This window comes from Culicoides brevitarsis, chromosome 2 (assembly GCF_036172545.1).
Source record: "Culicoides brevitarsis isolate CSIRO-B50_1 chromosome 2, AGI_CSIRO_Cbre_v1, whole genome shotgun sequence".
NCBI classification, from domain to species: domain Eukaryota; kingdom Metazoa; phylum Arthropoda; class Insecta; order Diptera; family Ceratopogonidae; genus Culicoides; species Culicoides brevitarsis.
This window is the reverse complement of record NC_087086.1, coordinates 37,210,565-37,236,781: the sequence shown is the minus strand read 5'-3', so window position 1 is coordinate 37,236,781 and position 26,217 is coordinate 37,210,565. Positions and strand designations below refer to the sequence as shown.

The following is a 26,217-nucleotide window of genomic DNA, read 5'->3' as shown; positions in this document are numbered from 1 at the left end:
CAACAATTCTTTTGTACCATTTTTTTAATCATCATCATCATATAAAAAAAAGTTTTTCCTCTTTTTCCCCATATTTGCATGTATTTTCATTCCTCGTTGGGTAAACTTTTTCCTCTGCGCCGGGTAACCACGAGCTCAGATAAAAATCTCGAGAAACAATTGAAAACAAACAAATGAAAGTTGTACGCGCGTACAAACCGGCAAAGTTGAGAAATTAATTGCATGTTTAATTGAAATAAAGCCAGGGAAAAGTAGAGTAGTAGACGACGTGCGCTCTCGGGAAAATGTTTTGAGCAAATATTTGCGAAAGTTGCCCTCGTTATTCGTAGTTTGATGGATGGATGAATAAATGGATGGATCTAAAGGCAGTTAAAAATATTTTATCACTAATGAAAAATCGCGCTTTTTTTTTCTTTTTAATAAATTTCAATTTATATTTTTTTACAACGATGTAGAGGAAAAAAGTTGCTTGTTAGCAATAAATGTCTGTAAAACATGGCGGGCGGCAAGTTACTCCCACTCTTTGCAACCCTCGTGCTCTTTGCTCTCTTCCTCATGTTCAATGTTCATAGAACAAAAAAAACTAATATTTGCATAAAAAATTTTTCCAATAATTTTTTCTTCGCTGCCTGAATCATTTTTATTACATGACAACGCGAACGTGCTTGTCGATGATGATGAAGCCATATTGATTTCTTCTACAAAGTACTCCCCCATTAATTTTTTTCTATTATTTTTACTTATTGTGTATATTTATAAATAATAATAGAACATGAACGTCCCTTAATTCAGTCAAGCAGAAAAAAAATTCTGTACAAATTTTTCGTAGAAAAAATCTTGTTAAAAATATTTGAAAAACTTTTCCGAAATCAAACAGAACGGAAACACACAAAATTTTATCCATCCCCATACTACCGTCATTTTTTTTCTGTCGCCCCGTACAAAAAAAAAATCTTCGTTGTCGACATCAAGCAATGTGGTCGTCGTTTTGCGCGCTATTGCTATTTCACTTACACACCCCACACTAGTTGCGAATTTTTTTTATCCCTCACACACACAATTTTTTCCCTCCCTTCGAAACGTGTTCGTCTTGTTATACTTTTTTTTTCGTGTGTGTGTCTGATATGTCAATGAATACAAAAATTTTGTACGCGCACAATGTCTGTAACTTATAAATGTGTCGTCGTCGTCGTTGTCGTTGTCGCCCGCGTGAGTACGAAGTTTCATTGTGATTCGCTAAAAGTCACCCTCTTTCCTCCTCTCGCATGTCTCCCTTGCATTTTTTTTTCATGACACGTTTTAATATTTTTGTATTATGAAAAAATCCTCTTTTGTACGTGGAAAAAATGTTGGGACAATTCATAGAGGAAAAGATTATGGAAAAGGAAAATGTCGGAAAAATTTTCAAAGGAAATTTTAGAAATTTTTAATTAATTATTTTTTAATATTTTAAAGATTATAATTTAAAGAATTTGAATAAAAATTCATTTAAAATTATTTTAAATTAAATTTTATAAAATTCAGTTGAAAATTTTAATTTATTTAAATTAAATTTGCTTTTTCAAATTTAAAATTTTATTTTCATAAAATTTTATAAACAAAATTAAATTTAAATTAATAAACTGAAAATTAATTTTTTAACAATTTTTTATTACCTAATTGGTTAAAAAATATAGTTTAAAAAAGTAAATTTTGATGAAATTAACAATTTAAAAGAAAAAGTTCAACCAATAAATAATTTGAAATTAATAAATATTTAATTTTTTACTTGAAAATTAAAATAATTATTGGAAATAAAATTCATTCGAAAAATATTTTAATTATTAATTATTAAGTATTAAAAATTAATAAATTTTAAATTAATTTTAAAAAAAAATTTCATATATTTTTTTTAAAGATTATAAAAAATTTGCAATTATTTTATTTTAAAAAATTTTTAAATTTTAATTTAAAATTTTCAATTAATTAAAAAAAAAAATATTAAAATAAAATTTCTGTTCAATTCTGCATTTTGCACTTTTTCGAATTTAAAAAATAAAATAAAAAATGATTTAAAATTAAATAAATAAAAAATTTGAACGAATTTAGAGAATATAAAAACAAAAATTTAAAAAATAAATTTCCATTTTCAATTTTTTGCTTAATTTTCTTTTACAAAAAATATTTTTTTCATTGAATTTTTTTATTTTTTTTTTTTGTATTTTCTTTTTTGAAATTCAAAAAATTCAGAATTCAAAAATTCAAATTCAGAATTTAAAAAAATAATTATTTTAATTAATTTTTTTAATTAAATAAAAATTAAAAAAAAAAAATAAAGTAAAAATAAAATATAACAAATAATTATTTTTTTTATAAAATTAAAATAATTTCTAATTTTTTGTAATCTTTAATCTTTTAATTAATTAAAATTTACAAATTTTTAATACTAAAAATAATTATTAATTAAAATATTTTTCAAATAAAAAAGAATAAATTTTAATTTAAAAAATTTTCTCATTCATTACACAAAAAGCCGTTAAAATTCCCAATGCAACATTCCATTTTCAAATTCTTCATTCACTTTTTAGCTTATTCTCAGTGCCTTATATTTCACGTGGATTTCATCATGACTTCCATGCCCATATTGTTTATCATCTCCTCATCTGGCAATGCACGAACTTGACGATTCCATTGATTTCGGCTCCGATTTCGATGAACTTGACAAGCAAATCGGCGCAAAATGCAGCAAAAACGACGAATCCCTCGAAGTCATCGACACATCGCCCGGTTTCCAACGAACGCGACGCCAAAAACAAGCGAGACACGAAAAACTTCGGAGCATGACACAACGAAACCGGGACAAAACTCTGCGAAAGACACAATCCGACGTCACTTCGAACCGGTTGAAGGCGGAAGTTGATGCTTTATTGGGCGGAATCGACCTTCAATCGCAATTTTCCTTCACAAGCCCTCCGAAAAAGTCAAAAAATGAGCAAAAAGGGAACTCAGTGTTGGATGGATTGTCTCAGTTGCTCGTCGGGGAGTCATCAACATTCAATTTTGGTGAAGCAAAGCCCAGTTCGAAGCAAATTCCTTCAAAAAACATTCCAGAAAAGGAAAACATTCCAAATAACTCAGAAGAAATCGCCCAAAACGAACTCAAAAACGTAAATTTATCGGAATTTCTTTCATCTGAACTTGAAATTAACGATTTCGAATCAAGTTTCAAGGAATCTTTGGTAATTTCCGATACAAAATCTGAACCTCAACCCTTCGACGAACGAATTATCGAACCTTCAGCTGTAAGTTTCAAGGAAAAAATCGACACAAAAGAGATGGAAACAGCTAAAATGGCTCTTTTAGGGAAGAGAGACCCCGAAAATTTTAGTGAGAGTATCTTTTCGGAGGATTTGTTCTCGGAAAATGCGGTTAATAGCAGTATCATCGCCGAAGGAACCCTTCTTTGGAAAGATAATTCCATGAAAAATACTGAATCGCAAAGAAATTCAGAAGTTTCAAGGAAAAAATTGTTAAAAATTCAGAAAAAAGTCAAAATTTATCGTTAAAAGTTGATACGAGACAAAATTTGCGCCTCATGTCGAATTGGGGATTGCCCAAAAATGTCCTTGCCGAGTACCATAAGAAGGGAGTAACGGAAATGTTTGATTGGCAATGCGAGTGTTTGAGTAATACGAAGGTAAATTTTTAATTTTTCTAACAAAAAAATTAGTTTTGCATAAAAAAAAATTTTTTTTTCTGAAAAAATGATTTTTTCTCAAAAAAACAATAACTTTAAAAAATATTTCTTAAAATTTAAAAAAAAAATTAAAAATATTTTGTGATAAAAAAATTATTTTTAAAAAAATTTTAATTTTTTGTTTACAAAAAAAAATTTTGCTTAAAAAAATAATTTTTTACAAAAAAAAAATTTAAGAAAAAAAAATATTTTTCATTTTTTTTTCTATAAAAAAATTTTTTTCTTGAATTATTTTAATTTTTAAATTTTTAAAAATTGTTAAAATTGTTAAAAATAAAAAATTTTAAATTTTTAACTAAAAAAAATTTTTTAGAGAAAAAAAATGAAAAATATTTTTTTTTTCTTAAGAAAATTAATTTTTCATTTTTAAATTTTTAATTATTTTTTATCAAAAAATTTAAAAAATTTCATGGAAATTATTTTTTTTTTCTTAAAAAATTTTTTTTTCTTAAAAAAATTTTTTTTTTAAACATAATTTTTTTTATAAAAATTAAAATTTTCAAGAAAAATAATTTTCTTTATCATAAAATATTTTTTAATTTTTTTTTTTTTAATAAAAAAATTATTTTTAATTGTTTTTTCTTTTTTAATTAATTAATTAATTTTAAGCAAAATTTAAAAAAAATAATTAATAAATTTTTAATAAAAAAACAATTTTTTAATAATTTTTTTCTAATTTTAGGTCCTTTTTGACGGTTCAAACCTCGTCTACAGCGCTCCAACCTCCGCCGGCAAGACTTTAGTGAGCGAAATTTTGATGACAAAAATCGTTTTGGAGAAAAAGAAGAAAGCTTTGATGATTTTGCCGTTCGTTTCGGTTGTCCGCGAGAAAATGAACTACCTCCAAGAGCTCTTAACCCCAGCGGGACTTCGAGTTGAAGGCTTTTTCGGCGGTTATCATCCTCCCGGAGGCTTCGAGCAAATCAACATCGCCATTTGCACGATCGAAAAAGCAAATTCCATCGTAAATCGCCTGCTGGAAACGAACAAATTGAGCGAAATTGGCGTAATTGTCGTCGATGAGGTGCACTTAATTGGCGATTCGAGTCGCGGATACATTTTGGAACTTTTATTGGCAAAAGTCATGTACATGTGCGAAAAATTCGCCATAAAAATCCAAATTATCACAATGTCAGCTACTTTACCAAATCTCCAGCTTTTACAAAAATGGCTGCGCGCTGAATTATATCACACGGATTTTCGTCCCGTCGAGCTGCGAGAAATGATAAAAATTGGTTCGACACTTTTTGATGCGAAACTTCAAATTTTGCGCGAAATCCCGTCGAATAATCCGATTTTCGCACGAGATCAAGACAACGTCGCCCAATTGTGTCTCGAGACGATCTTGGAAGGATGTTCCGTGCTCATTTTTTGTCCCGGCAAGGATTGGTGCGAAGAGTTGGCGACAAATATCGCGCGAATTATTCACGAATTCAGGAAACTTCAAACGCCCGAAGCCAAAAAACTCGTCGAACAAATCCAGGTTGAGCCGATTAAAGAGTTGAAAATGCAGTTAATTAACTCGCCGGGCGGTTTGGAGCAATCGTTGGATACCGTACTGACGTATGCCTGTGCCTATCATCACGCCGGATTGACAGCGGAGGAACGAGAAATTGTCGAAAATGGGTTCAAAATGGGCGTTTTGAAGATAATTGTGGCGACAAGTACCTTGAGTTCGGGAGTGAATTTGCCGGCGAGACGAGTTGTGATAAGAAGTCCGATGTTTGGAGGCAAAATTATGGATAGTTTGACTTATAAGCAGATGATTGGAAGAGCAGGGAGGAAAGGAAAGGTAAATTTTTGGGATTTTATGTGAAAAATTTTAAATTTTATCGTGAATTTATGATTTTTTTAAAGGACACGTTAGGAGAATCGATTTTAATTTGTACGGAAGCTCAGAAAAAAGCAGGAGAGTCGCTTATTTCGACAAAATTGCAACCGTTGACGTCTTGTTTGGATGTTCATGATCACGTAAGTGCCTTTTTTCATCTTTTAGTGTCAATTTTTGTAGATTTTAAGTCATTTTGGTTAATTTTGAAAGGCTTATTTGCCTTATTTGAAACTAAAATTGAACAAATTTTGCCAACTTTTTAAATTTTTTCAATTTTTGATTGCTTGTCAGCTTAAAATTTACTAAATTTAATAAAAATTTAAGAATTTCTTATAAAATTTTGATTTTGCTCGATTTTTTACATTTTCGTAGCTCATCGAGAGCATCAAATCTACTCAGAAAATTAAAAAAATTACAAAACTCGAATCATAAATACTAAAATTTTTGAATTTTTAGCTAAATTTTGAATTTTTTGAGTCTTCTGAGCTCTTTTTTCTTAATTTTTGTGATATTTTTAGGACATAGGTTGCCTATAATGAACCAAAAATTTAAAAAAATGTTGAAAAATCGTATAAAATTTAAAATTTATAGAAAATTTTCAATAAATTATTGTTCTATTGAATAATTTTTGGCATTTTTTGAGCCAAATTAACATTCAAGTCTCATAAAAATTTAAAAAATATGCAAAAATTTCTTCAAATTTTAAATTTTTGAAGAATTTTCGTTGAATTAAATAAATGAAAATTAATTTTTTTAAATAAAATTAAAGTTTTTGCCTCATTTTCTATAATTTTTAAATAAACTGAGCATTTTCATCAATTCAAAAGCTAAAAATGTTCAAAAAATATCAAAAAGTGACGGTTAAGTCTTCTCAAAATTATGTTTTTGAGTCTTTTTTAAGCCTTTTACTCTATCCTTGTCGTATTTTCGAAATATTTCATAAATTTTTATCCTTTTTAGAAGCTACAAATTCTTTTAAAATTGACAAAAATGCTCTTAAATTCGCATAAAATTACAATTTTATCTCAAAATTCGAGAAATTTAAGTCTTTCATATGGATTTTATGTGAAAAAATTCAAAACTTCTTTAGAAAAATTCTAAAATTTAAGAAAAAGTTGAAAAAATTTTCGATTTTGTATGAAATTCCTCCCCTTGTAAACTTCCTCCTTGAAAAAATTTTTAACTTCCATTCAAAAAATTTAATTTTTTTTATGATTTCATATATTATTTTTTTTAGAAAACTTAAAATTTCATCGTTCTCTGTTTCGGTTAATAATGTTGTGTGGTGTGTAAACAATTCTCGTTTTTTCTGTAGTTCGCTACCGTCGCAAAAGCATTCCGTCTCCGTCGCTGGTCCTTGTTTTGTTTGTACTGCTACTGCCATTGATGCCATTTAAAGTTACACTAAAAGTAAAAAAAAATAAAAAAAATTTCAGTCAAGGTTTTTTTTTTGTAAAAAACGAGAAAAAACTCACTCTTCCTCATCTGGCATTGACCCAAGAATCCGCATTCGCGCCTCCGCATATTCCTGTTGTCGTTGCATCAACGATTTAATTTGTGTTTTTGGCTTATTTGCTCCGGCGCCGTTGTCCGTGCCTCCGTTTGTCGTCGAGGATTGCGGTCTTCGCAGAATCATCACGGGCTTCTGTATCGTTGTCACAGCAGCTGCTGCGAGACGTTCCTCCTCGATTCGTGACTTCATGGTTTCCTCTTTCAAGCGTTCAACCGTCGAATCGAGCTACATAAAAAAAAAATTATTAAAAATTTTGAAATTTTTCTGAAAAAATGAAAATTTTACCTGCACTTCGTCAATTTCCTCCCAACTTTCCAAAACTTCTGATTTAGTGTTGTCTGTCTCAGTGGACATACTATTTTTTAAAATTTCCTAATTGACTCGGTTTAAAGTTTGTTCTGACCTTTTTCTGTGTGTTTGAGTTCAGCACGAGACTCGAAGCGTCATTTTGTTTGCCGGAATCACGGATGGAAACTTGCGATTTGGGCGAAAAATTAAATTCCTGATTCAAAGAAAGGCAGTTCAGGGTAAAAAAACAGACAAGTATGGCGATTGAGTGACAGAAGGTTCGTTCGATAGGCAAGCATGAAAGTTTTCATTGAGTTTGAAATATTTTTGTCAAAAATTATTTTTTTTTTACTTTTTTAAATCAATTAATGAATTTAACTTATTAATTTTTATTAAATTAATTTAAAATTATTAAAATTTTTTAAAATTAATTTTAATTTATTTTTCTTATTTAAAAAATTAAAAAAAATTAAAAATTGAAAAAAAATTTTTTTTTAAATTCTTAAAAATTTTTAAAAATGAATTTCTTTAAAAAAAATTAAAATTAAATTAATATTAAATAATTAATATAAATTAAAATAATGAAATTATAATTTAAATAAAAAAATAATAAAAAAAATCTATAAATTTTTAAATTTAAAATATTTTTTTCAAATCATTTTTTTAATGAATTGCTTTAAAAAATATTTTTTTTTTTAATTTTTAATTAGTTTTAATTTTGAAATTAAGTTACTAACTGACAGAAAATTCAAAAAAATCATTTAAATTTTTTTTTAAATTTTATTGAATTCTTCAAAAAAAAAATATTAAAATTGTTTTAGAGTTAATTTAACATTAATTTTATTTTCATTAATTTTATTGAAAGTATTTATTGAAAAAAATTTCAAGAACATTTTAAAAATATTTTTTTTTATTTTTTAAAAGAAAAAAAATAAATAAAATTGCTTTAGAATTATTAAAAAATTAATTTTTTATTTAATTTTTCCTGAAAAAAAAATATCTATGAAAAATTAAGGAAATTAAATTTAGTTTTTCAAACAATTTTTTTTTAATTTTTTAATCAGTTTTCTTTTAAAGTTATTGAATTTATGAATTTATTTTAACTAAATTATTAGATTGATTATTTTGTTAAAAATTAAGAAAAAAATTCAAGGAAATTATTTAAAAAATTTTTTTTCAAGCAATTTTTTTTAATTTTTTTAAAGAATTTTATTATTTAAATTTTAAAGAAGAGAAGAAAATATATTTAAATTATTATTAAAGAATTATTTTAAAATTAATTTTTTATTTAATTCCTAACAAAAATTTTAAATTAATGAAAAATTTAAAAAAAAATCAAGGAAATTTGACTGTTCACCCTACATCTGATTTTGCCTTGAAACTGTTCATGGCAAAATATGTTGAACGAACTTACTGTCATAATTGCTAAAATAAGTACGTTACAACTTTTAAAAGTTTTTCATGTTTGACCTTCATTAAATTTACAGAATTATTAAAAAATCATTAAAAATTAATTTTTATTAAATTATTTTAACAAAAAATAATTATAAATATTATTTTAAAAAAATTAAATTTTAATTTAAAATAATTTTAAATAAAATTTAATTACAAAAATTTGATTTTTTAAATAAAATTTTTAAAAAATAATTTTTTAAAATAAATTTTTAATTAAAAAAAATTCAAAAAATAAAAAAATGTTAAAAATTTATTTAAAAATCATTTTTTTAATTAAGAAAAAAATGAAAATTTTTAGTTGCTACGCAATAATTAAAAGTCATGTGAGACATGAAACACATTCCCAAATCGTACCATCCTAGAAAACAAAGAAAAATAACAACAAAGAGTGGCGTAATTGTTTTGGAATTCACAAAAATTGTAAATTATTAGCAAGTGCAACAAAAATTTTAGTAAAAATGTTGGAATTAGAAGTGATACCTGAACGATCTCTCGGCTGCGACAACTGGGAGTTTGCATTAGGCATGCACTTTTCGCAGGCAGTAACGATAATCCAGAGTCTCGTAGGCACAATAAAGGGCGTTCAAGTTCACTATTCGTCGGAAAATCCCTTGGGCGTCGACTTGATAATCAACATGCCTCTCGACGGAATTCGCTTAATTTTCGATCCTGTCGTCCAAAGACTCAAAATCATCGAAGTGTTCAACATGAAGTTGGTAAAGCTGAAATATTGCGGATTGGAGTTCAATTCGCCAGCAGTTGCTCCGAGCATCGAACAGATCGAACATTCGTTCGGGGCAACGCATCCGGGAATTTATGACAGTGCGAAACAGGTTTTTGTCCTGCATTTCCGGGGATTGAGTTTTTATTTTCCTGTCGATAGTAAACCACAGCCTGGATACGCCCACGGATTGGGTTCGTTACATTTTGACAGCGGAAAGTCGCCCGTTGTCGCGAAAATGGCGATTTTTAGTGGCGCGAATATCGCAGAGAGCAAACCGCCGGCACTGCCCTTGCAATGTTATCATTCGCAAATTTATCTGGAGTCAGCGACGGTTTTGCGAACGAATTACGGAACGCGAGGCTTGAGACTGAATTTGTACACGGAAGGCACGGTTCGCACGTTGGAACAAAAAAAGCAGTGTTTCACGCGCGAAATTTACTTTGGCGACACATGTCAAGATGTCACTTCGAGTATCGGGTCCCCGTCACGGGTCTTCTACAAAAGCGAAGATAAGATGCGAATTCATTCCCCGAGCGCCCAACGAGCGGGCCAGCCCAAACGCAGCGACTTTTTCTTCAATTATTTCACGCTCGGCATCGATGTGCTGTTCGACGCGAACTCGCAACGCGTCAAAAAATTCATTCTTCACACAAACTATCCCGGGCACTACAACTTTAACATGTACCATCGTTGCGAATTTCAACTGCAACTCGCTCCCGACAAAATTGCCGAAGACCAACCCATCAACAGCATGGTCAGCGTCACCGCTTACAGCAAATGGGACTCCATTAGTAATCGTTTGACGCCTGCTGAACGTCCTGTGGTCCTCCATCGCGCCGGAAGCACCAACACTGCCAATCCCTTCGGCTCGACCTTCTGCTACGGCTACCAAGACATCATTTTCGAGGTCATGCCAAACAACTACATTGCCTCCCTGACCATTTACAACAACAATGCGGGCGCCAACATGTACGAACTCATGAGCATGAACAGCAAAAGTTATCGGAAACAGGCCAATAGTGTCGCCAACAACATCGAAATTGACACCAAAATCTCCTTGTAAGCCTAAAAACACGCAAAAAAAAAATGACAGAATCTTTCTTTCGTCAAAATATTTTTCGAAAAAAAAGTTAATGACCTTGAATAGTTTCAACTTTATTTTCTTATCAAATCAACAACCGACCACGTAAAAATATGTAGGAATGTAACGAAAACAACAACAACAACAACACGGTGATACGCAATAAAATAATATTTATTTGCTAGATGATGACACTTCTTCAGTAGTAACAGTTTTTTGAATTATATTTTACAAAGAAAGCTTCGTATCTGCACGACCTTTGATAGTATTTATTTATAAATGAATGCAAATAATTCGAAAAAAAAAATTCGTCTTTCCCGTTTTTTATAGAAAAAACAACTTTAAAGCCATTTTAAGTCGTATACAAACAAACAAAAAATCGTTAAAAAAATTTTTTCGGTAAATAATGAATATTAAATTTAAAAATAATTCACAAAAAAATCAATTAATTAATTTAAATTAATATTATTTTCAAATTTATTTTTAAAAAATATTAATTAAAATTTAAAAAAATAATTAAATATTTTTTTTATTATTTTTTTTTACAAAAAAATAATTAATTCATTAAATTACTTTTTTTTATTTTTATTTAAAAAATTATTTTTTATTATTTTAAATTATTTTTAAATTATTTTATTTTTTTTTTTTATTTACAAATTTTTAATTTAATTAATTTTTCAAATATTTTTTAATTATTAAATTAATTATTTTAATATTAAATTTTTCAAAAAGAATATTAAAATTTTGGAATTTTTAAAATTGATCAATTAGATTTTTTTATAAAATTTAACTTTATTATTTTTGAGATAATTTTTTAATTAATTTATGAATCACTAAAATTTTGACAATTAAAATTTCTCAAAAACTTAAGAGTTTTTGATTAAAAAAAAAATATTTAACAATTTAAAATTATTTAAATATTTTGTATTTATTTTTTTTTATTAATAATTCCCAAAAAAATTTTTGATAAAAAAATATTTATTTAAAATCCAATTAAAATTACATATTTTAACATATTTTTACTTTTTAATTTTATTTTTCTATTTTTTTTTTTTTTAATTTTCTAAAACGAAACTTTTTAATAAAAATATAATTAATAAATTTAAATTAAAATTTTATATTAAAAAAATAAAAAACTAATTTTAACTTTAATTAATTAATTGATTTTTTTGTGAATAAAAAAATATTTAAAATATACTGAAAATAATTTAAAAAAATAAATAATTAAAAAAAAATAAAAAAATAGGGTGATATTTTTAACACTTGTATGACTAAAGGGTGTTTATTACTTAGATAGCATTAGAAATTTAAGAAATAATTATTTTTTTATTATTAAATATTTTTTTTGTGATAAATCAAATGATTGGCCGGAACTTCGTTTGAAACTCACATTCGATTTTTTTTCTAACAAAGATTTATTTTTTTATTATTTTTTTCGTGCCCTAAGAAAAAAAAATAAAATAAAAAATTATACAAAAAACCAACAAAAAAAGTGAGATATTAAAAAAAAGTCATTAAAAAAAATTTAAAAAAATGTGCATAAAAATCCAAAAAATCGTGTCGTTTGTTACACGACTCTAATAATTATTATTATTTTATTATTAAATAATAAATAAATATTATAGACCATAAAATGTTACAAAAAAATGTAAATAATTAAATTAAAAATAAAAAACAAAAAAAAAACCTAAAAAGTATCGAAAGATACAAAAATCACATAAAAAGAGAATTATTTTTTAAGTCATTGCTCTTTTTATTATCAAAACAAACCTCTAGCTATACAAAATAAAATAAATGAAAAATAAATAAAAAAAAAAATAGTTAAAAATATTTTTCAATAGATTCTTGTTATATTTTTATTATTATTAATATTATTTAAATTGTTTTCAAATCTTTAATATTTACAAAATAAAAAATATTATTATTAAATATTATAGAATACTTGTAAATATAATTATTATTTTAGGATTAAATTTCAATAAAAGTGAACAGGAAACAATTAAAAATAATAAAAATAAATAATTATTATGTATTTATGGCGACAAAATCGATATAGATATACTTTAATTTAAATAAAGAAAAATGATGAAAAAAAATCAAATAAAAAATAAAATGAGAAAAAATACTGAAAAAAATCAAAAAACTAAAAATAACTTGTGTTTTATTTTTCTTAGATGCTTAGATTTAAAAAAAATCTAAATAAAAATTATTTTAACATTTTCCGATAATTTAAAATTTTTTAAATTTTAATAAAAATTTTTCTCTTAAAATTTATTTTAATTCAATTTTTTTTTTTAATTTTTTTATTTTTAAATTTCTTAGAATTTTTTTAAAATTAAATTTATTTTTTTTTTAAAAAATTTATTTTATTTCAAAAATAAAATAATTTTTTCTCTTTAATTTTTTTTTATTTATTTTTAATTAATTTTTTTAAATTTAATTTAATTTGAAATTTTTTAAAATTTTTTACAAAATTAATTTTATTAAGATTAAATTAAATTTTAATTTTTAATAAAAATTTTTGTTAAGAAAAAAATTTTAAAAATTAATTTTTATATTTTTTTTAATTTTTATTATTTTTTTTTTAATTTAAAATAATTCTAAATTTTTTAACAATTTTTAAATAAAATTTAATTTTTTTTTCAATTAAAAATTTTTAAAATTATTTTATAAGGAAAAATAATTAAAAAAAATTTATTTAAAAAAAAATAATTAAAAATTAATTTTTATTAAAAAAAAATATATTAAAAATTAATGTTTATTAAAAAAATATTAAAAATTAATTTTTAAAAATTTAAATTTAAAAATATTTTTTTAATAATTTTTATTTAGAAAAGTAAATAAAAATAATTTTTGAAAAACTTATTTTTTTAAAATTAAAATCAAAAAAACATTTTTTAATAATTTTTTTTCTTTTTAATTTCTTTTCAGATCCACTTAAAACGAGCAATTCTCGAAACAATCGCCTCAAATGTCGTTCAAACACGCACCGAACTGGAATCTTTCATGAAATGCACTCTCCTTTGCACGGAAAAGGGTTCAAATTTCACTTATTTCACCAACTCCGACACAAAAAACTCTTCAGACCCAATCGCTTCTTCCATTTCCTTCTTGCTGGAATACGAATTCGTTCGTTTGCAACACAACGAGGACCTGAACGAAGAAATTTTCGTCGCAACAAAACTCGGAACTGCCTGTCTCTCCGCTTCCCTACCCCCAAACGAAGGTTTCATGCTATTTTCGGAGCTCCAAAAGTCCCGTCAATGCTTCGTCCTTGAATCGGAACTGCACGCAATTTATTTAGTGACTCCGTACAGCGTTTGTTACCAACTGCACGACGTCGATTGGTTGTCATTTGTCGACCTATGGGAGAAATTGCCGAAAGCAATGCGAAGAATTGGCGAAGTTGTGGGCGTAAAAAATGCATTTTTGATGAAAGCGATGCGAAGTAAGAGTAATTTGGACCAAAAATCGCTTCAAATCCACAAAAGGTTCTACATTGCGTTGGCTTTGCAAGAGTTGGTCAATGAAGTGCCCTTAAATCGAGTCGCGGCGAAGTACAAATGCAGTAAGGGGATGCTTCAAACACTTCAACAGATGGCTTCGACCTTTGCCGGGATCGTAACTTCCTTCTGCACGGCTTTAAATTGGGATTTATTGGCTTTAATCGTCGGGCAATTCAAGGATCGCTTATTTTTCGGCATCCATCGTGACTTGGTCGACCTCATGCAACTCCCGGATTTGAATGCGCAACGAGCTCGAGCACTTTTCAACGCCGGAATCACGGATTTGAGGGACTTGGCGACGTCAGATACCTTCACAATCGAGAAAATCTTGCATAATTCGCTTTCTTTCGACACCGAGAAGCAAAAAGAGGGCGAAGCACAGTACGAAGCGGCAGAAAGAAAGAATTTACGAAAGTTATTCATCACAGGAAAGTCCGGATTGAGCATTTCTGAGGCGGCAAAGACCTTAATTGAGCAAGCCAGAAATTTTTTGACCTTGGAAATGGGCGTCAATAACGTCGATTGGTCCAAAAAAGAAGAAAAAATGGAAGAAAATGTCGAAAAATCCTCAAAAAAACGTAAAAGTAGTGAAATTCTCGACTCTGAAGCGAACACTCCGCAACCGAAGAAGCTTTTAAACAAATCTCATGGCATGAAATTACGAAGTTCGATGTCGCCGCGTGAAAGTCCCCAAGCTTCAAGTACTTTTAAGACCCCAACGTCGCCTTTGAACATCTCCCGGACCGGAAAAAGACTCTCAAACACCCAAAATCTCAACAAAAGCAGTGAAGAAATCGAATGTTCGCAAGGAGTTTACTCAACAAGGTCGAGAATTGGTCGTTCGCGGGTCGCCCAACGCACCCAAAGGACTCAAATTCCTCAAAAAGCTCAAATTCAGACCTCGCCGGTACTAATTTCATCTCCAAACGAAAGTCTGATCACTTCGGACGAGTTCATCATCACCTTAGATGACAGTTTGGGCGATAATCCGTCACTTTTTCATCAATCCTTGTTAATGAATGTCTCGGAAAGCATCTCCACGGGCGAAAATTTCGGCTTTAAAGAGCTTCATATTGTTGATGTTTGTAAAAATCGCAAGTTTTTCGAGGCTTTTGAGAAAGAAATCAAAGAAAAAGTGTCGGAAATGAGCGTTTCTGTGGGAATAAGTTCGCATGAAGCCCCTGTTAAGCTCACGATCGGCGGAAATTTACTCCAAAATCATCACAAAACATTGACAGGAGAGGAAAATTTTAAATTTAAAGTGACTTCGGAGACTTTTCTCGAAGGAATTGCCTTTTGCTTTAGCGAAAATTACGTTTATTATCTCACGATGCAGGATAAAGACAACGATCCGTTCATCACGACGCATGGAAAAGTGAAATTAATTAAAGATTTGTTGAAAAGGAGTGATGTGACGTTGACTTTTTATGATGCCAAGGAACATTTGAAAGCTTTAAGTCATGCTTTTGAAGGGATTTTGACGGTAAATGCGAAGATTTTTGATCCCAAAGTCGCGAATTGGCTTTTGCAACCAGATTCTGATAATAATTTGGAGGAGATGATATCGAAATATGCGAGAAAAACCGAAGGAGTGTGGAAAATGTTACAAAAAGGAGGAAGTTTTAATAGTGTGGCGCTGAATTATGGACGAGAAGATGATGCGAGGATGAGGTAAGTGTTCAAAAAATTATTTTGAAGGATTTTTGAAGTTTTTATGAACGATTTTTGGTTTTTTTAGGTCCTGTGTGGAGTCTTGTGTCGTTCAAAGTGTCATTAAAGAACAAATTGAGCAACTTCAGGATACAGGGAGCGGATATTTGTTCAAATCTTTCACAGGTAAGAACATTTTTTATAAAATTTTGAAAAAAAAAATTTTTTTTTAAATAAAGTTTTTGAAAAATTTCAAAATGTGCATTGGGATGTTAATTCTAAATATGCATTAGGGCAAAAATTCAAAATTTTCTATAGAAAAAAATTTCAAAATGTGCTTTGGGCTTGAAATTTTAAAGTTTTCATTCAGGAAAAATTTAAAATGTGCACTGGGATGTAAAATTGAAATGTGCATTGGGCTAAATATTCAAAATTTGCCTTGGGATAAAAATTTTTATTTGAAGTAAAATGAAAACTCATCATCTGTCAGTAGTAGAAATTACAAAATGTGCATTGGGATGAATATTCAAAATTTTCGCTTATCAAAAATATTTCAAAATGTAAACTGGGATGAAAAATTTAAATGAATATTGAACCAAAAATTCAAAAATTTGCATTAAGAAATTCTAAAATGTGCATTGGGTTACAAAACAATTTTAGAATGTGAAAATTTTAAAATAAAATAATGAATTAAATATTTGATAAGTAAAAATTTTTAAAATGTGCATTGGGTCAAAAATTTAAAGTTTTCAGTAAAAATATAAAATGTACATTGGGCTCAATATTTAAAATTTGCATTGGAATGAACATTTTTTATTTAAAACAAAATAAAAATTCAGTTTTTATGAACATTAAAAATGCTAAAATGTCTATTGGGATAAATTTAAGAAAATTTTCTCATTAAATATTTCAAAATGTAAACTGGGATTAAAAGTTGAAATGAATATTGGGACAAAAATTCAAAACTTTTATTAGAAAAACCTTTTCAAATGTGCATTAGGATTAAAATTCAAAAGCTATGATGAAAAAAAAATTTAAAATGTGTCTTGGGTTACGTCAAAAATATCAAAATTTACAGTAGGACTCTAACTTCAAATTAAAAAAATTAAAAATTTTACTTTTATGTTAAAAAAAAACATTTTTTAATGTGTCATAGGGCGAAAATTTGAAATATTCTTTAGGAAAAATATTTGAAATGTGCATTGGGTCTAAAATTTAAAATATGCTTTGGGACAAAATTTTCAAATTTCTTAATTTTTCACTCAAAATTCTTCAAAAATTTAATTTTTTCTCATTTTTCTTTCAGATATGGAAATGCCCATCCAAACCCTCCTCTACAAAATGGAATTTTACGGCATGGCAGTCGACAAAGATCGTCTCGTAACCTTAAAAGACCTTTGTTTATCGCTCCAGAAGGAAATGTTGAAGGAAATTTTCAAGTTAGTAGGCCACAAATTCAACATCGAATCCACAACTGAAGTTGCCAAAGTCCTCAAACTCCAAAAGAAGCCCGGAAAAACTCGTGCCTCAACCTCCAAAGACACTTTAAAGAAGCTAAACTGCCCGATTGCCGATCTCATCATGCAATATCGCCAATTATCCGCCGCATTAACAAAATTTTTGTATCCTTTCATCAAAAACGGCATCGAATCTGGTCGAATTCACAGCAAAAGTTGCTACACAAACACGGGACGTCTCTCGATGTACGAACCAAGCTTGCAAAATGTCTCGAAAAATTTCGTCGTTTCACTCGAAAATGGCGCCAAAGTTCACGAGATCTCCTGTCGCAGCGCTTTTCGTGTTCCAGCGGGGCGTTTAATTCTCAGCGCGGATTTTTGTCAACTAGAACTTCGAATTTTGACGCATTTATCACAAGATCCGAGCTTAATTCGCATCATGAACAGCGACGAAGACGTTTTTCGCTCAATTGCGGCGGCGTGGTACAAAACTTCCGTCGCCGACGTGACAGTTAAGCAACGAAATGACGCCAAACAAATTTGTTACGGGATAATTTACGGCATGGGACTTCGTGGATTCGCCGAAGCGCTTGAAACGACGGAGGAAGAAGCCTTTGCGTTGATCGAACAATTCCATTTGACGTATCCCGGGATCAGAAATTACACGGAAATCATCGTAAATAAAGCGCGACGTAAGGGATTTGTTGAAACTTTGATCGGGAGACGTCGATATTTGCCAAAAATTAAAGATGGAAATGCGAAAGAGCAACATCAGTCGGAGAGACAAGCAGTTAATACGACAATTCAGGGCTCAGCTGCGGATATTGCGAAGCATGCTTTGATCCGGATGGAGAAAAATCTACAAAAATATGAAAAAGAACTCGGAATTGGACCAAAAAATGATGTAAATTTGATTTTGCACGTGCATGACGAGCTCGTTTACGAAGTTCCTGCCGATAAAATCACAAAAATTGCAAAAGTATTGAGACATAGTATGGAAAATTGTATAAAAATGTCGATTCCTTTGAGAGTCAAGATGAAAATGGGACGCAGTTGGGGAGAAATGACTGAAATTTAAACTGTGATCAACGAAATTTGTTATTTTTACGAAATATTTGTTAGAAATTTTTTAAATAAAAAATATTTTTAGAAAAAATTTCATGAAAATTTAAAAAAAAAATATTTTTTAATTATTTTAAATTTTTTTTTTTTTATTTTTTTTTTTTTTTTTTTTTAAAGGATTTGTACAAAAAGGATTCAAATAGAAAAAAATAATTTAAAAAAATATTTTTAAATAATTTTTTTAAAAGAAAATCATTTAAATATTTTTTTTAAAGTTAATTTTTTAAAAAGTATTTTTTTAAAGAAAATTATTTAATTTTTTTTAATTTGAAAAAAAATCTTAAAAATTAAAAAAAAAATGCAAAAAATTGATTCTTATCACTTTTTATGACTTTGAATTCCAAAGAAAGAATGACGATGTCAAGCGACGACGACGACGGCAATTCCGCTTTGTTACTCACTCATGTCTCGCGATGCACGTCGATCGAAAGGAAATCAAATTTTCTGAATTTATGGCAATGTGTTCGTCTACGTATTGAATTTAATATGAAAACTTTTTGTTATTACTTTAATAAACGCAAAGCGATAACACACCCGCTTTTATCAATTATCTTGTACCTTCTGTACGTTCAGAGCAGAACATAAACTACGAATACAATGGAAGCGGAGATCTTCAAGTCGATTTTTAAGATTTTATTGACAAAAATTGAAAATTTTTTAGTTGAAAATTATTTTTTTAATTTTTAAAGTAAAAATATTAATTTTCTTTTAATTTTTAATTTTTTTTTGTTTGGTATTTTAAAATTTTGATTTAATAATTTTTTTTAATTATTTTTTTTTATTTATTTTTTATTTTATTTATTTTTATTTTTTTTTATTTTTTTTTTTTTTTTTGTTAAATTTGTTAAAGTCTGTCTGAAGTACTTTTCAGGTGAGAAATTTAAAGAATTTAAATAAATTTAGGATAAATTCAATAAATTTTTAGATTTCTTCCTTTGAAAATTTTTAGAAATTCAATATTAACAAAAAATAATTAATTTAAAATATTTAACTTCAAAAAATAAATTTGAATTCTTTAATTAAATATTAATTTTTTTAAAAGGTAAGATACTGAAATTTTTCAAAAGTTTACTTAAAAATTTTTTATTAAATTAAATTTATTTATTTTTTTCCAAATTTCTATAAAATAATTATTTTTTTATTTAAATTTCAATATTAATATTAATTAATTTAATTAATTATAATTTTAATATTTTTATTGAATTTTTGAAAATAATTTTAATTTATTGATTTCAATTTAAATAAAAATAATTTAATTAATGAATTTAATAAATTAATAAAAATTTTTTTTTGAATTTTGATGCTTAAAAATTTCATTTTATTCAAAGTAATTATTATTTTAATTTTGTTTAAAAATTTTATTGAATTTTGTTTTGATTTTTTTTACTCAAAAATTTAGAAAATTTTTTTTTATTTTATTTTATTTTTTTTTTAATTTTTTTTGATATAAATAATTTAAATTTTTAAGCTTTGATTAATTAAATAAATTTAAAAAAAAATAAAATTTTATAATAATCAAAGATTTTTTAACGCTAAAAGGCCTCAAATTTAATAAAGAACTCCATAAGTCGAGTAACTCTGATTTATTACAACATTGTACGCCTGTATCACACAAACAAAAAAATTAAAGGTCTCTGAAGAATAAAAGAAAATTCTTCATGCATTTCGCGCACAGTTTCAAGCCGTTATCAATCACGAAAGGACGTTGCTTGTTAAAAGTACTTAAGGCAAAAAAAGTTTTATTGACAAAAAAAAGTCTGAACAAAAAAAAAAATATTTGAATTATTTAACTAAACCACGAAACTGAGCTTTTAAAAAAATTTTCAAAAAATTATTTGAAATTTGTTATCATCGTAAAAAATCGTAGTAGAATCATCGTAATGAGGTTCGTTCATTTAATTTGCATTATTTTTGCATTGCATGTAGAACAAATTACTGACATTGTCTCGTTTTTTTTGCATGAAATAATTAATTATGATCGTTAATTAGGTCGTTTCAACAAAGTAAAGTCAGTAGCGGAGGATATTCCTACAGTTACTCTTACAGTTCATCGTCTTCAAGTCAACCAAAAAAAGAGGAGTTTAAGTCAAATTGGACAAATTTCAGCAGTGAACGTCCTTTAACACTTCAAAATGCATCAAAAGCTGTTCAAGGAAATTTTGAAGAAGATGCCCTCAAAGCTCATAACGAATTTCGAGCACTTCATGGAGTTCCTCCGCTTCAACTGAGTCCCGAATTGTGTCGTTTTGCCCTCGAATGGGCCAAGGTGAGTCAACTTTTTAAATGTAAATATTTACTTTTGGATTTTCGCGTTTTATTGCTTTTTATGAGAAAATATTTCCTTATCAATAAGTGAGTCACTCGGTTGTAATCATAAAATTTATTTAAGTTTCGGGCAGTATTGACGTGAAATCGGTCGAATTCAGTTCGTTGAAGTAAAAAATGTGCGATTGGTTTTGTAATTTAATTTTGTGTCGTTCGGGAGACGATTTTCAAAGAGAAGCTTTGAAAGCTCATAACGAGTATCGAGCATCGCATGGCGTACCTCCATTAAAATTAGACAAAGATCTTTGCAAATTTTCTCAGGAATGGGCAGAGGTAGTAATTATTTTTTAAATTGATCAAAATTCAGTGAAGGAATTAATTTTTTGGGAAAATTTAAATTATTGGGCTCCTTCTGAAAAAAAAAATTGAAAATTTTTTAAGAAAAAATTATTTTGCTTGGTTTGAATTAATTGGAAATTTTTTAAAAAATTATTTTGCTTGGTTTGAATTAATTAGAAAATTTTTTAAAAATTATTTTGCTTGGTTTGAATTAATTAGAAAAATTTTTAAAAATTATTTTGCTTGGTTTGAACTAATTGGAAAATTTTTTAAAAATTATTTTGCTTGATTTGAATTAATTGGAAATTTTTTTTAAAAATTATTTTGCTTGGTTTGAATTAATTGGAAAAATTTTTGTTGCATTTTTTGCTTTTTCAATTCAATCCGGAACTGAAAAAAATCTCAAATTTCAATCTTTCATGTGACAAAAGACAATTTTCTTGATAAAATCTCTTTTTTCTCAAGAACTTATCATCACGTGGCGTCATGCAACATCGTCCCAACAACAAATACGGCGAAAATATTTACTGCAAATACGGAACTGGAAATGTCACTGTTGATGGCAAAGAACCCGTAAAGTCTTGGTATGACGAAATCCAACAATACAACTTCAGTTCGCCGGGATTTTCTACTGGAACGGGACACTTTACGCAAGTTATTTGGCGCGAAAGTACGAAATTAGGAATCGCCAAAGTCGAAAACAGCAAAGGACAAGTTTTTGTCGTTGCAAATTATGATCCTCCGGGTAACGTTCAAGGTCAATATGAGGAAAATGTGCCGAAAATAGGAGCAGCGAAAAAAGTTGTCGTTAAGGAACAACCAAAAACTGCGAATTTGACACAAGCGAAGACGAGTGATGTGAAGGGTTTCAGTCAATTTGAAGTTGAAAGTAAGAAAAAATCAATTTTTTCATAAAATTCTTAAAAAATCTTAAAAATTTTAATTTCAGCTCTAAATTCCCACAATAAATACCGTAAAATGCACCATGCGCCTCCATTAAGCCTCAATCGAAACCTTTGCAAATTCGCCGAGGAATGGGCGAAAAATCTCGCAAGTCGTGGCGTCATGCAACATCGCTCGAATAACTCGTATGGCGAGAATATTTACTACAAATGGGGCACCGGCAACATTTCCGTGAAAGGAGACGATGCTGTCGATAGTTGGTACAGCGAAATCAAAGATTACACCTTCGCTGCTGGCAAATTTACTTCAGGCACGGGACACTTTACGCAAGTTGTTTGGAAAGAAAGTCGCGAACTTGGCGTCGGAATGGCAAAAAACAGTAAAAATCAAATTTTTGTCGTTTGTAATTACGATCCAGCAGGAAATTATGAAGGGCAGTTCCGAGAAAATGTGTTACCAAAGTAGAGTTCTTATCTTTTTGCACATTCCTTATCAAACACAAACTAAGTGAATAACCAAAAATAAGTTAAAAATTACGTAAAATGATTCAAGTTAATAAAAAAGTGATAAACGTTTAGTGATAATAAGTATAAAATTTGATATCTTTTATGTTAAATAAATAACAATAAAAAAATTATTGACACGTCAAGTTCATGATTGATGATAAAAATTGATAAGAAATTTGCAGGTAAGACATTCAAGTGTTTCCGTATTTAATTTATTATTAGTTCAATTACCGATTTCAAGTTTAAATTTAAAACCTTTGATTTTTTTCTAATTTTATTTTTAGTGAAAAATTAATATAAAAGTGAAATTTACCCAAATATTGACAACCATTGATATAGATCAACTTCAGTTTTTTCAACAGAGGCTTCATACAAAACAATTAATCTACAAGTATGAACAATTACTTTTTGCACAATTAACGTACATTGGTCATTCATATAAAAAAAATTATCAAAAGGATTTCGTTGATTTTTTTTTTTTAAAAATAACTTGAGCGCATTTCGAAAAAAAAATTAAAGAAAGCCTTAATTAAGTTTATAACTTTAATTAAAAATAACAATTCTAAAAGTCAAAATAAGTTTAATAACTTTTTAAATCCTTTTTGATCGATAAAATCTACTTTATCTTACTTATAGCTCAAGTTCCGATAAGATCAGATCAGAAGTCTCCATTGAAGACAATAATGATGTCTCCACAGCTATTAGGTGCCAACGATGTTCCGTTCGAATGTATTAAACAAGTGGTTGGAGAGTTCGTAGTGACGTTCCCTTGCGCATACCATTTGGGATTCAATAATGGATTTAACATTGCTAAAGCAGTTAATTATAGATGCTTCGACGATACTATATTCTTACTATATTCTATATTCGATACTACTTAGTTATAATACTCGAAAATTTTTAATGGCTGATAAGCTTTCGAAGCGATGAACAGATTGGATGGAGCAGCTATGTCACTTTCTGAACAAATTAATATCAATGGTTCGGTCGAGGGAAACGAAACAATTTAAAGAGCGACAAATGAAGATTCAGAGAAAACTATAGTTAAAAAAAACATAACACTAAATACAGCTCCAAAAATAAATTCAGTATTAAAGCGACAGAAAAATTATTTAATTGTATGGGCTTACAGAAGATGAACTGCGACAACGACTAGCGCCGAGGCAACGACTGAGGTCCTTTCAGAGTCAAAATGATGCTAACCTTAGACCAATTAATTAATTAATTGAAACCAAGACAAAAATTGTGTAGTTTTAAGACGAAAAATTTTAATAAAGCAAAGAAGAAGAAGCGACAGATAAAAGCTAAAATATAAAATGAAAATTAAACAAGAATTTATGACATTAGAAATAAATCTAAATAACATCGAATAGTAAATTTATCTATATATATAATTTTTTTATGAAGTGCATAAATAATAATAACTAAAACTATTTTGTTTTCAAATCACATAAAATATCAAATTTATTTGAAGTAAATTCTAAAAAATTAAAATTCACTTCATAAAAAATTCATAAATTTTGTTACGATAAACAGACAGACCCTCATTTCCCGTCAAAAGCGTTCATTTTTCTTACTGAAAACGTATTAAGCGTAAATACAGTACAACATATTCTAAACAATTATTTACACACTTCATCAGCTTAGTCTAATTTAAATTAATACAAACGACAAAAACTTACGCTCTCACTCACACTATAAATTGAAATAAGAAACTTTCATTATAATCGCATATCAAATGACAAAAAAATCTATATAGTGACAAAATAACGCTCAACTATTGAATGAAAAGTACTAAATGTGAATTTCAAATGAATTTTGCATCATCAAAACCTTCCTTGAAGTCGTACGAGGACAAAAATTCTTCTAAAGGTCGCTCAAACTAAGCTAAGGTTGCGGATTTGAAATCTCTCGAAACTTTTCCACAATTCGAAATCGCCTTTGATCTTGAATCTATGTGAACTTGGTCAGCAAGTATGTTTCTCTTAAAAGAATAAAATATAATTTATAGTGCAATCAAGCTTAAATACCTTTAGCTCATGGTACGGAGAGAAAGCATCGTTGTAAACTTTAAGTTGTCGAATCTTGAATTGTTCTTTAACGACTTCTAAGTCACACAAATGCCAAATTTAAGCTGATTACGAAGTCTTTTCTCCCATAAAATGCAAATTTCGGCGAAATTCACACTCGCGAGAAGAAAAACGGCAAATTGAAAGATTGGCGATATACATACGCGATTATTTAAATTATAGAACTTGGAGTCAAAAAGTGTACAAATATTTGTAAATCTCAGTCAGTATCAAATTGTATCTACTCTTGAATTTTGTGTTACGCGATGAAATGCCTCACGGATAAAAAATATCGAAATGCATTGCTTTTTGTTCTTTTAATTTGCTTGGATTATGTCACAGCTCAACGTGGCAGGGGAAGAGGAAGAGGTAAAATTTAATTTTAATAAAATTTCTCCAAATCAGGAGTTTTTTTTACAAATTTTTACAGGTCGAGCTAAAACTAGAATTCTCGGATTACCAATCACGGGAAAGTATCGTGATCCCGAAAGTGACCAATATTACAATAATCACAATGTTCGTATGCTTTTTCTTAAAATTTTCATCAAAAATTGATTTTTTTGAAATTTTTGTAGGGAGCAAAAATCATCATGGCATCCCATTTTGACTATGAATACATTTTAGGCCACAAAATTGCTTTCTTATGTGTCGCCAAAGGAAATCCTCGTCCTCATATTACTTGGTTTAAAATTTTTAATTCTAAAAAAATCAATTTTAATTAAAAAAAATTTTTTTTAGGTACAAAGATGGAGCAGAAATTTTCACTCATATGTATTCTCATGTAAGAATTTAAAACAAAAACTTAAAAAAATTTCTTATAAAATTTTTTCAACAGGTTCATGAATGGTACATCGGAAGTGATCGCGTAAAGTCAAAAATTGAAATTGATCCGGCAACGCAAATGGATGCAGGCGTATACGACTGTACTGCCGATAATATGTATGCCATTGACCGTAGGAGCTTCAAAACAGACTTTGCAATCGTGTTTGATTAATGGAGGAATTTAACTAAGCTCAACTGTGTCTAAGTGAAAGGTTTAATCTAAATAACGAAAAAACAACAAAATGTACAAAGCAACTACGTATTTTGAAACAAATCGTTTAATTTTTGTTTCGTCATAATTTGGATATCAAAAGTGATAATTTTTGTTTAAAGAAAGTGTTTGTTTGGTTTGCATTGTGAAATATTTTACAAAAAAAAAATTATTATGAAATTCTATAAATATTGAAATTTAAAAAAAATCAAGTTTTTTAATTTTTCTTGATCAAAAATATTTTTTAAATTAAAAAAAAAAAATAAATTGTGAAATATAAGAAAAAAAATTTTTAGATCAAAGAATATTTGAAACTTTCTTAAAAATTTTTATTCATGAAGTTCTAAATTTTTAATAATTTAAAAAAATTGAAAATTCTCATTAAAACTAATTCAAAATTAATTCTAAAAAAATATTTAAAAAAAAGTATGAGATGTAAATAAGTTTTTTTTTATTTTATAATTTTGTATTAAAAAAATTATTTTTTATTTTAAAAATTATTTTTAATTTTTTACTTAAAAAATTAATTTAAATTTTTTATTTAAAATTTTTTTTTAATTTTTTATTTAAAAAATTATTTTAAATTTTTTATTAAAAAAATTAATTTTAATTTTTTATTTAATTTTTTTTAAATTTTTTATTAAAAATTATAATTTAATTATTTTTAATTAAATTTAATGATTTTTATTAAATTTAATTATTTTGATTTTTATTAATTATTTTTTTTTAATTTAAATTT

At 27.5% G+C, this 26,217-nt stretch overlaps 5 protein-coding genes across 5 annotated transcripts; 4 read left to right on the top strand and 1 right to left on the bottom strand.

Annotated features, from left to right (window-relative positions):
• Window positions 1–3,565: 3,565 nt before the first annotated feature.
• On the top strand, window positions 3,566–18,355 carry LOC134832442 (DNA polymerase theta). Its single transcript, XM_063846459.1, has 6 exons — window positions 3,566–3,676; window positions 4,419–5,528; window positions 5,594–5,707; window positions 13,560–15,805; window positions 15,873–15,970; window positions 17,091–18,355. Exons 1-6 carry the CDS (start codon window positions 3,575–3,577, stop codon window positions 18,317–18,319), a joined length of 4,899 nt encoding a protein of 1,632 aa, XP_063702529.1. The 5' UTR covers window positions 3,566–3,574; the 3' UTR covers window positions 18,320–18,355.
• LOC134831445 (SUZ domain-containing protein 1) lies at window positions 6,780–7,628 on the bottom strand. Its single transcript, XM_063845177.1, has 3 exons — window positions 7,366–7,628; window positions 7,043–7,305; window positions 6,780–6,971 (listed from the first exon to the last, which is right to left on the bottom strand). The coding sequence occupies exons 1-3, from the start codon at window positions 7,432–7,434 to the stop codon at window positions 6,887–6,889; spliced, it is 417 nt and encodes a 138-aa protein (XP_063701247.1). The 5' UTR covers window positions 7,435–7,628; the 3' UTR covers window positions 6,780–6,886.
• On the top strand, window positions 9,200–10,920 carry LOC134830473 (PHAF1 protein CG7083). Its single transcript, XM_063843973.1, has one exon. It carries the CDS (start codon window positions 9,282–9,284, stop codon window positions 10,608–10,610), a length of 1,329 nt encoding a protein of 442 aa, XP_063700043.1. The 5' UTR covers window positions 9,200–9,281; the 3' UTR covers window positions 10,611–10,920.
• Window positions 18,356–20,787: 2,432 nt separating the features above from the next.
• On the top strand, window positions 20,788–22,472 carry LOC134830073 (venom allergen 5-like). The gene is made up of 3 exons (XM_063843436.1): window positions 20,788–20,961; window positions 21,433–21,856; window positions 21,917–22,472. Exons 1-3 carry the CDS (start codon window positions 20,806–20,808, stop codon window positions 22,333–22,335), a joined length of 999 nt encoding a protein of 332 aa, XP_063699506.1. The 5' UTR covers window positions 20,788–20,805; the 3' UTR covers window positions 22,336–22,472.
• A 2,170-nt stretch (window positions 22,473–24,642) lies between these two features.
• LOC134830074 (immunoglobulin domain-containing protein oig-4-like) lies at window positions 24,643–25,659 on the top strand. Its single transcript, XM_063843437.1, has 5 exons — window positions 24,643–24,814; window positions 24,876–24,961; window positions 25,021–25,127; window positions 25,184–25,226; window positions 25,281–25,659. The coding sequence occupies exons 1-5, from the start codon at window positions 24,712–24,714 to the stop codon at window positions 25,437–25,439; spliced, it is 498 nt and encodes a 165-aa protein (XP_063699507.1). The 5' UTR covers window positions 24,643–24,711; the 3' UTR covers window positions 25,440–25,659.
• Window positions 25,660–26,217: the final 558 nt, after the last annotated feature.

Coding starts and splice junctions, on each gene's coding strand:
- LOC134832442 (XM_063846459.1), top strand. CDS start 3,575: ATGTCGAATTGGGGATTGCCCAAAAATGTCCTTGCCGAGTACCATAAG. Junction 5,529..5,593: donor GAGCAGGGAGGAAAGGAAAG/GTAAATTTTTGG, acceptor ATTTTTTTAAAG/GACACGTTAGGAGAATCGAT. Junction 15,806..15,872: donor GAAGATGATGCGAGGATGAG/GTAAGTGTTCAA, acceptor TGGTTTTTTTAG/GTCCTGTGTGGAGTCTTGTG.
- LOC134831445 (XM_063845177.1), bottom strand. CDS start 7,434: ATGTCCACTGAGACAGACAACACTAAATCAGAAGTTTTGGAAAGTTGG. Junction 7,306..7,365: donor AGGAAATTGACGAAGTGCAG/GTAAAATTTTCA, acceptor TTTTTTATGTAG/CTCGATTCGACGGTTGAACG. Junction 6,972..7,042: donor TCAATGCCAGATGAGGAAGA/GTGAGTTTTTTC, acceptor TTTTACTTTTAG/TGTAACTTTAAATGGCATCA.
- LOC134830473 (XM_063843973.1), top strand. CDS start 9,282: ATGTTGGAATTAGAAGTGATACCTGAACGATCTCTCGGCTGCGACAAC.
- LOC134830073 (XM_063843436.1), top strand. CDS start 20,806: ATGTGCGATTGGTTTTGTAATTTAATTTTGTGTCGTTCGGGAGACGAT. Junction 20,962..21,432: donor TTTCTCAGGAATGGGCAGAG/GTAGTAATTATT, acceptor TTTTTTCTCAAG/AACTTATCATCACGTGGCGT. Junction 21,857..21,916: donor CAGTCAATTTGAAGTTGAAA/GTAAGAAAAAAT, acceptor TTTTAATTTCAG/CTCTAAATTCCCACAATAAA.
- LOC134830074 (XM_063843437.1), top strand. CDS start 24,712: ATGAAATGCCTCACGGATAAAAAATATCGAAATGCATTGCTTTTTGTT. Junction 24,962..25,020: donor AATATTACAATAATCACAAT/GTTCGTATGCTT, acceptor AAATTTTTGTAG/GGAGCAAAAATCATCATGGC. Junction 25,128..25,183: donor CCTCGTCCTCATATTACTTG/GTTTAAAATTTT, acceptor AATTTTTTTTAG/GTACAAAGATGGAGCAGAAA.